This window comes from Acanthopagrus latus, chromosome 21, assembly GCF_904848185.1.
Source record: "Acanthopagrus latus isolate v.2019 chromosome 21, fAcaLat1.1, whole genome shotgun sequence".
NCBI classification, from domain to species: domain Eukaryota; kingdom Metazoa; phylum Chordata; class Actinopteri; order Spariformes; family Sparidae; genus Acanthopagrus; species Acanthopagrus latus.
The window spans coordinates 16,328,199-16,337,949 of record NC_051059.1 but is presented as its reverse complement, the minus strand read 5'-3'; the positions used below and the strand labels follow the sequence as shown (position 1 = coordinate 16,337,949).

General features: G+C 38.6%; 1 protein-coding gene across 1 annotated transcript in view; it reads right to left on the bottom strand.

Moving 5' to 3' along the window:
* Positions 1 to 3,452: 3,452 nt before the first annotated feature.
* Positions 3,453 to 9,751, bottom strand: part of LOC119011923 (corticotropin-releasing factor receptor 2) — a 38,813-nt gene continuing 32,514 nt past the window's right edge. The window contains exons 11-12 of the mRNA XM_037085394.1: positions 9,322 to 9,363; positions 3,453 to 7,474 (exon numbers count right to left, since the gene is read on the bottom strand). Coding sequence (XP_036941289.1) covers positions 7,334 to 7,474; positions 9,322 to 9,363 — 183 coding nt within the window. The 3' untranslated portion in view covers positions 3,453 to 7,333. The remainder of the gene's footprint in view (positions 7,475 to 9,321; positions 9,364 to 9,751) is intronic.

Below are 9,751 nucleotides of genomic sequence, written 5' to 3'. Positions count from 1 at the left end.
AACCAGCGGCACAGTTACAATCACATCTCAGATGAGTCTACATCTTTCAGCACTTTCAGACAAAGACTCATTATCAGCCTGATTAACATAATTGCTTGAAGATTTTCTCTAAGAAATGCAAAACACACTTTCTTCTAGCTGTTTAATTACCCCCCATTCTGTCTCTCCGTCTTCCAAGCCCGTATTTCTAGTTAAAGTGATATCAAACACTTTCTTTCATGAATTCATTCATTCATTCATTTATTTTTTCTGTTTCACTGATGCTGGAAGTTTTTGGTGTTCTTAGTAGTTTGGTGTTTTATGCTATAGCCTAAGGCACTACCAGGCTCGAGGAGTAATGGGATAAATGTAATGAGATTACATAAATAGACAACCAAAAAATTATAACCATATGTCATTTAAGTTACAGACAAAAGATGCCACTAGATAATAGACACATTTAGTAAAAAATGGGATTCCAAACAGAATTACAGTTTGAAGACGAGGATGTGTTATCTGGCAAAATAGAGTTTGGTTTACAAGCCTGGAAGTCTATCACGTATATGGAATTTTCAGTTTTGAGTCAGGAAGCCCAGAATATGAGCTGTTAAATGAAAACACACACACAAACAATCACTGTGGTCTTGAGTGTAACCCAACACACAATTATTCACATTAAATGACAGTAGTCTTATTGACACTTCTCATCTCTTGTCTGTATTTGTAAATGTTTGGTATTGAGGTCATCCAATCAAGTTACATTACTTTAATAATGGGATACTTGGATGAAGTTACTGCAGGCAACTGCATCAGAACACACTTTTAAATACAACCCTGCTTACCACCCAGCTCACTGTGGTTTCTTTAATGATACTGTATATCATTCAAAAGGCTGATGAGCATGAAACAGCTGTTTCTTTGCTGTAGCTTCTTAAAACACAGACAAAAGCATGTGTTCAGACAGTGCATTGCTCTACGGGGCATGGTTTAGATGTTTCCCTGCTCCCGCACACCTTATTCAAATGAAATAGTTCGCAATCAAGCTATGCAGAAGCTAGATATCGACCTATTCATGTGAGGCAGGTGTGTTGGGGCAGGGAAAAGTCTATTACATGCAGGGCAGGATCTCTCCCGAGGACCTGCAACAACAGTATAATATGGGCCTGTCGCAGTTCTTCATTATAGCCACAGTATATAGTTTATTTTGTGTGTTTGTTTTGTTTGTTTTTTGCATCATTTTATGCACATATCCCCCATATTTGATAGGGGTCGGGCTGCACAATATAATTAAAACTAACTGTTTCTTTGAACAATGGTCAACTTGTTATTACTAGTCTGGCAGCATGCTAAGAAGTTGGCTCAATTGGAAACCTATCAACTCATACGCTTATTTTAAATTTGACCTTCATGTTCACCTCAAAATGCTTTCAAGCGCCTTTCCCTCTACTGGTCTGCTGACCTTCATCACACCGCGTAATCTTTGTCAGTCAGCTCCTCTTCCAGCCGGAGTTTCAGGCTCTATATATTTAGCTTTTATTTGCGCACAGCCAATTTTCCACTGGACCACCAGGATGCGACCAGTTTATGGTTGCCGGGGTATTTTGACTCTGGGTAAATCAGCGAACTGGCCGTATCATAATGGAATCATGGCCTGAATGGAATTCCAGGTAAATGCTGATGCTGTTCTTGTTAAAGTGCACTTCAATCGCACTCAACCTCGGCTCCCCAAAGCTCATCCTGAAGGGGGAAATATAATGCAGAAATTACATGTTATCATTCTGTGGTTAAACTGGGTTCATTTGATTAATTGGACAGGTATTTTCAGTGATGAAAGGGTACTCAAGCCTTTTCGTATTGCATTTTAGTGCTGGATCCTATATCTCCATGAATGCAACCAATAATTTTTTTTTTTTTGCAATAGCGTGTTTGTAACATATTTACAACTGCTGTTGCTCGAATCATCTGGCCCCTCAAGTGGTTGTTGGTTTTTGGGCTAGCTACCGTTGCTAATGCTAGCTACCGTTGCTAATGCTAGCTACCATTGCTAATGCTAGCTACTGTTGCTGAGGGCAGTACAGTGTGCTGGGTGCATGCAGTAGAACTCAGGCATTCTTACATATTTTCCCACAAACTGGTAACTACCAAGACTGTTTACCACACATGAAACACCAACAGTGTTGCATTATTGGCCATCAGAATTTTTACACTGAGATTAACAAAACAGACATTACGTACCCAAAAAACATGTATAAATTATTATTTCACAGTAATGATAATAATTTTTTTTAAACAAAGGGAAACTTTTATGCTGCATGTTTTTGCAGCTATGGTGTATTATGTCCACATAATAATGTTGTCAGTATGACCTTTAACACCTCAGTATTCCTAGGATCCTGGCTAGAGGTCCCAAACATTGACTGTTTTTTAGTCTACAAGCCAAATGCAAGACTGTTTATCATTTTAAACATAAAATATTTTCATGTCTAGGTTTGACAAAACACCTCTAGAGGTACAGATGACATTATACAGCTGTTTTCGCGAGTTGAGTTATATTCCCCAAGACGAACACACTGACCTTTTTGAGTGAATTCAACAGGGGGCTTTTGAAAGGATGCTCCTTAAGATTTGTATTCCGTTAGAGATCATCCTCTCCGAAAACAATACTTCCTTTAGTGATGAGATAACCAAATCAATCTGAACATAGCTTTTTAGTTTTCAATTTGATTTATATAGCATTAAGGGAAACACCTCATTATATCATAAATGATGAAGCAGCGACTGCAGAGGAGGCCTCAGGCTGTCATGCCAGTCATTTATATGTAGCTGAGGTAATGGCTGGTGAAATGCAGTTTAATATAGACACAAAGGAGCTCGCGGGGAAAAATCCGTAATGAATTGCAGATCTGCTGCTTGCCTCTGGCAATGGCTCAGTCCGGAACGTCACATTCACTGTTCGCCTTTCATACTGTTGTCAGCCATCAAAAGCATTAATTGTCACAACAAGCCTTTATTAGGTTGCGTCCAAGTCTCAGCTAATTGTTTGGGGCTGTATAACTCATCGAGTCCTGGGGGCTCTGGGCACAGACAGCAGTTTCTGCTCCACTTCACTCCAGCCCGGCCTGAGATGTATGAAACTATATCTACATTCAGATTACATAACGAAGCAGGCACCCTCTCAGGGCATCTTCACTTGAGAACTATATTTACAAGTAAGACAATTACATGCCACAGCGCCAGTGAGGTTGCAGTACTCCATTATAATAATTATTTGATTGAGTCATAAGACTAGGAGGATAAATAACAAATGAATCAACTAAATAGACCCCATTAGGGCAGTCTGCATCTAATGTCAGATTACCCACTGTAACTGAACAGACTGAATGCATTATATACTCTGTCAACACAAATCAACGTTGTTTACAAGCTCCCTGAAAAACACGAGACCTTTAACATGAAGAGCCAAAGAGCAAAAGTATATATGTATAATTTTAATTCAAATTGATATTTTTCTTTTCACATGTTCATGTACAAATGTATATCCGTAACACAATGGTACATCATTTACAGAGACGTAAGCTTCCTTTTCACAAAGAAAAAAAATGCATTTCCTTTTGTTTGTAAGGCAACATGGGTCGTTCAACTAATAACAACTAACTTTTCCATAAAATCAGTACGTCAAATGTATTCATGTACAGTAATAAGTTAACAAATCTGACATCACACTGCATCAAATACATTTCATCATGGACAATAAATGGTGTAGAAAAGAAAATCAACCAGATATGGTCTACAAAGTGCAGTGGCGACAATAGAAATATGTAGACAATAAAAGTTGTGGATGCTGGTAAACATGGTTTGTCTCTTTGGTGAGTTTTGAATAAATGATTTCTTATTTCTGTATGAAAATATCTCACAACTACTAGGATATGCTTTAATACGTTCACATGACATGATGAGGTCATTGATGTGCAGTGTTACAGCTGCACACGTTGTGATCCTGGAAACAGAGATTCACATAAGTCTTACAAAAAATTTTTTTTTACATCAAAATCACTTTGGAAAAATCTGATAATGGCTAATGTCAGTCCGGTTCGGCAGCACATAAACAAGAAATGACTTCTGTAATTTAACAGAAGTAATTACAAAATGCAAATATGAAATGTATATTGAGTGATGAAACATTTTATGTTCTGTACAACACCCTCAAAGAAACCTTATCACAGATATTCAATATGTTTTCTTTTACTTTTGACTCCACAACAGATCCAGTAGATTTTATTCCTGACAAATCATGACGTCATTTCAGATATATAAATAACAGATAAATAACAAATAAATAAATAGATAGATACATAAATACAAATCAAATGATAAAACCAGATTATTAAAAAAAAATAGAAAATTACATTTTGGGAAATGTTTGATGAGACAATCAATATAACTGAAACATGACACTACAGAAAGCATCCTGTTAGCTTAGCGTAGCATCAAGACTGGAAACTGGAGGAAACAGCTGACCTGGTTCCATCTGAGAATCACAAAAATCACCTATTGGAGCCTCCAAAGCTCACTTTAAGTAACATAATGTAGCCCTTTCACCTTAAAATAACAACTTAAAGCTCATTTTAATGTTACATTGACTTGCAGTCCGGGTGATGAACTCTCTGTATCAGCTATTCCAAGCCCCTGTCGCTTGTTTCTGCACTATGTAAATTCAGGTAGCGGGTCAATACTCAATTCGGGCTGCACACAGCACAAGCTATCAATAATTTTGTTGGAATTGGATCATATTTTATGGAGTAAATATTTTCTGGGTTTCCCACTGCTCTGCCTCAACTCTCTGTGATTTATGGACTTTCCTGACAGCAACCTGTACCTGGCGCATACTGTAGCTGCAAGATAGCTCTGTTAGCTGACTCTAACAGAGAGACCAGGAGATGAAGGTCCAGGACTGGAGTGGACAACACTGGCTGGTTAGCATCAGTTTTGCTTAAATAAAGGGCTGCAGAGAGACGCAGGGCCGGACTTCTTGCTGTTGAAGAGTAAGTGTTATTAGCTGGCTTGCTGTGTCGACAGTGGCTCAGCCGGCAGCATTTTACAGCCAGCTGTTATTACCTCTTCTTCTAAGGTTACTGCTGTTCGGTGTTACTATTCTGAGTAGTGTGTGCACACAGCTGGTGCGAGTTGTTGACTGCAGCTAACAAAATGCCTGAACATACGTGTTCACTACAAGACGTCAGTTTGCGCGATGAAACATTGTTAAGACAGGCCGAGTTTTGGTTGTAGATAGCACGCAACATTAAATGATATCTGACGGATTGTTAAAGAAAGCTGCTATTTGTATTTATGATTGTTGTTGAACTCAGAAACAGTAGGGGGCGCCAAATCACTCAAAATGTGATCTCCTACAGGATATTGGTTTACCATGCAACATGTTTAATCTGTACAAAATCTCAAAACTTAAAAAAAAAAAAATAAATTTAAAAAAAGGAAATGTTTGACTATCTCTAAGCAGGGAATAGTGGCTTTACTGCAAATCTTTCCTCCATGAGATTGACAGGCGACCAGCATGCTAGCTGTGTCCCTCTGTTTCCAGTCTTTATGCAACTATAAGCCACTTAACATGTCTGACAGTGGTATCTTTTCAAATATCTGTCAGCCAGAAAGTGAAAAAGCGTTCTTTCCCTCAATGTAGCACTTTAACATTCTCAGTCACACCACCTGTCAGAAAGAAATATTCTCCTGATCGTATGTAGCAAATGCAAGGACACACACAGAAGCCTCTGCATCGATACCTAACCTTGCCAGATAATTCAGAATATTAGGATTTCACCATAGTCATTTCCAGAACTAATATTTCCTCTCCCCTCTTCATGGTTCTGTAGCTGCAGATCAATGGTTGTTCTCAATACTGTGTGAGCAGCCTGAGCAGATGTAAGAGTTGGCATTACAGGCAATTGGTGCTCATTTCATCAAGCTCCAAACCTCTCGAACCAACAGCTTAGCTGTGATACTGATTACTAGAGAGCCACAAGGATTTCATAAAGCCAAAAGAGTTTAATCTGCCTCCACTGTGCCTGCATGATAAGTCCATACATGGCACTTACAGTAACATATATTTGTTACATAAACAACTTCTCGTCCTCCAACTCTACAAGTAATATAATGTGTATGTCATCTTATGTGCACCCACTCGGAAGAGCTTTAATTTGGGACGGCTCATCCATCAGCCTCAGGGAGTTCAAAGACACAACACATTAAATTGCTCTTTGTGGTTCTTCTCTGAGAAGAAAAATAAAGGAGAGTACAACAAAAGGGAAGTGAAAAAAATAAGTGTGGAAACAAATAGCTGTCACAAAGAGGAAGCTGACCTTGTGAACAAGTATTTGACCATTTTTACAGTTAGTACAGTACAAGACAAAAATTCAACTTTGTATAAAAGAATACAGACTTTAAGGAGAAGACTTCTCTGAGGACACATTGTAAAGGCTCCATTAGAATGGCTTTGTTTGTATAAAATCATCATCTCACATTGATCAGAATGTATCACCACGTGCTTTAAGGAGAAAATCAACTGTTCACTTCGAGCAGATGTAGTTTTTATCCCACTTTCATGAGGAAGAGCAGCGGCTCTTTTAAATCTTTTTTCCTTTATACGCCCTATTTTTTTGATATTTAATTCAGGTTAACCCTCTTTGTCCCCAAAGCTTCTTTTCTAGCTTTCACAGGCAGCTGTTGATGCCAAAGAGCAGTAACTCAAAGAGCATCGTGCTATTCATCGCACTAGATAGAAATGGCTTCTTTTGGCAACACTTTGAGTGCAACTTGCTCCATGCATCTAATTGCAAGCGCTCCTTGTCGCCCTCCCACAGAGTGTGCACGGAGTGGATGCCTACATGTACGCAAGCTGTTGAAGTATCCTGCTGCAAATCCTGTAGGATTATCCTGCGCCGCTAACAACCATTAAGCAGTGAGATGACAGCGATAAGAACACTGTAAGATCAGATGAAAAAAGACTTGTTGTGATATGACAGTTTAGTGAAGATGTCACTCTTACATACTCCATAAATACTCAGTCCTTGTACCTTAACGTACCGTCTGTTGAGGGAGAGCAATTCTCCAAGAATACGATGTGTCCGCTGATACAGTTTAAGTATAATTTTCAGACGCTTTTACTTGCTCTCACCAGACAACAGAACATTGCCTGGCTCTTCAGTCACATCAAGCTCACTGCAGCCTTGTTAAAAGGATTCAGTCTCTTCTGTAAATCACTTCATTGTTTGCACTGGACAGAAAAAGATTAAGTCTGTTTCCCTTTGATGTTGTACTGGAGATTATGTGCTTGCGACCATGATCACACAGCTGTGGTCTGTTTGATGCTGTGGAAGCTGATCCTGGTTGGGGATGTGGGGATGGACATGGCTCGGGCCACTCGGACTCGAAGCGCGTGGTTGTCCTGCCAGCGGTGCCACCGTTTCCTGACGGCAGAACGCACCTAAAAATGTGGAGGATGAGAGGATTTTAGGATTTTATTGTGCCATCACTGCTTCACATGTGCATAGGATAACAGATGTTACTAATAACATCTTGGATAATACACATTGTAGAGAAGATCAATACCTCTCTTACATCTTTTTATTGAATATGAAGTTACAAGCAAGGAGATTGTTTTAAAGAACAGTTCATCCAAAAGTGAAAGTTCAGTCATTATCTGTTCACCTTCTTGCAAATGGACTGTAGGATGAAGTCTTAAGCCCCAGAAGGCCCGAGATCCCAAACTGAATTGAAAAGATGTTATTTAAACCATCGATCCATGGTTGAGCTTGTGCAGCTAACACGTTAAGCTTAGCGGCTACAGTGAAGATATTGGCTAAAAGACGCGTGTAAATGACATCTTTTCAAATTAGTCTGGGATCTCAGGGCTTCCAGAGACTTTGACTGTGTCGGAACAAGTCCCTATCTACTTGAGTTGTTGGGGAGAATGCTGCAACACTATTCTGCTGTGAAACTCTGTACATTTTTTTTCTGGACTTCACCCAGCAGCACAAGGGTGAGTAGATCATGACAAAATGTTCATTTTTGGATAAACTCGTCCTTTAAGCCCATTTTTTCCCACATGTGAAGAAAATCACTTGAGGAAATATGAAAATATAAAGTCACATAGAAATTTATGAAATTCACGTGACATTATTTTATTTTCACATGTTAAAGCTTTAGTTCTCATGTGAAAATATGCACTTCACAAAAAAAAACACAAAAAAACAAGCTGGTCACTTACACCTACGTTAACATCATAATGACAGTCTTATTTGTGGGATATAATAATATTTCCGCGACACTTTCAAAATTGAATGAATCAGAAAAGACCTATTGACACAAAGCTAACACTTCAATAGTGAGATGAAGCCAGCAATGTTACATAATTTGCGTCTTTTATTTAGCTGAGCATAAGGCCAGTAATTAACACATCAGTTGCTGTTCTTTGGTTTTTGTCTAGATGAAATAGCGGTCAATAAGGGAGCTTGAGATATCTTTCTTTTTTTTCTTTGGACAGTGCCAGACTATTTCCTCTGTTCCTTGCCAAGAAATAAGAAGATTGATACCACTCTAAGATATGAGAGCGGTATTGATCCTCTCATCTAACTTTTGGCAAGAACACCAAAAAGCAAATTTTCCCAAAAGCATTCTGTAAGCATTGAATACTACACAGGAGCAAGATACAAAAAAAACCCTCTATTTGATTAATTTGATTATTGAGAGAACAGCATGTAAGTAGAAATTGTTAGAGTTGATATTTTTGGGTTTCATGTAAAAACGTTATGAAAAGAAAAGTGGACGAACTATATTCATGTGGAGAAAAAGTGGGCACTTCCAATAAGTAATTACACAAAAGGAGTGACTCAAAGTCCTCACACTCCCTCATCCTCATTAACCTCCTCTCTACCGCTGACTTTTAATGCTTCGAGGGTAAGAAGAGAGCAGCAACAAAGTCCTTCATTTGTCACGGCTACTGACGATTGTGTTATTTCCATAATGTTATTAATATGAGTTTCAAACTGCTGGAAGTCCAGCGGTTTTCTTTTACTTAAATTAGATAAAAGGACCAAACTTAAAATGTTACAGCTTCACTACTGGAAAAATAATCGTTTAGCAGTGTTTGTTTTCTTTATGAAAGCTACCTGCTCCTAACTCTGCTTGAACTTGAAACCAAAATTATAATCAAGAAGCTAGTTAGAAAAACACACCATCATTTGCTTTATTAAGATCATACGTCAAGAAACACATTGACAACTGTGATACAATTCAGAAATATTCACTTTCTGCAAAGCTCCAGTGACTTACCTCTCCGTTTAGAAAGCAGTAAAACACTGACACGAAGAACCCCTGCGGAATAACACACATTAATGTTACTAGCAGTCGTAACTGTGGCTGTATTGTGAAATGGCACCTTAATTAGACGTCAGAGAATTCAAATGCCACCAAAAAGGCAAACAAAATGAAGTGTTCAGGTTTGGTGAATGCATTTTGTCATGCTAAATATAATTCTTGACAATATAGATGCTCTCTCCAACTGTTGTCCTCCCACTCAGTCTTGCAATTCAAGCGTGGAAGATACAAAGATAAGAATTTAAAAAAATGGCCACAGAGGAGAAATCAAGCCCACATGACCCCGTTAATCCTGTCAGCTGTGAGTACAGAGGCAGGAGGACCATATTGTGCGTGCACACAGCCAGAATGCTACTTCAAATCATCTCCCCATAAAAAAAAATGC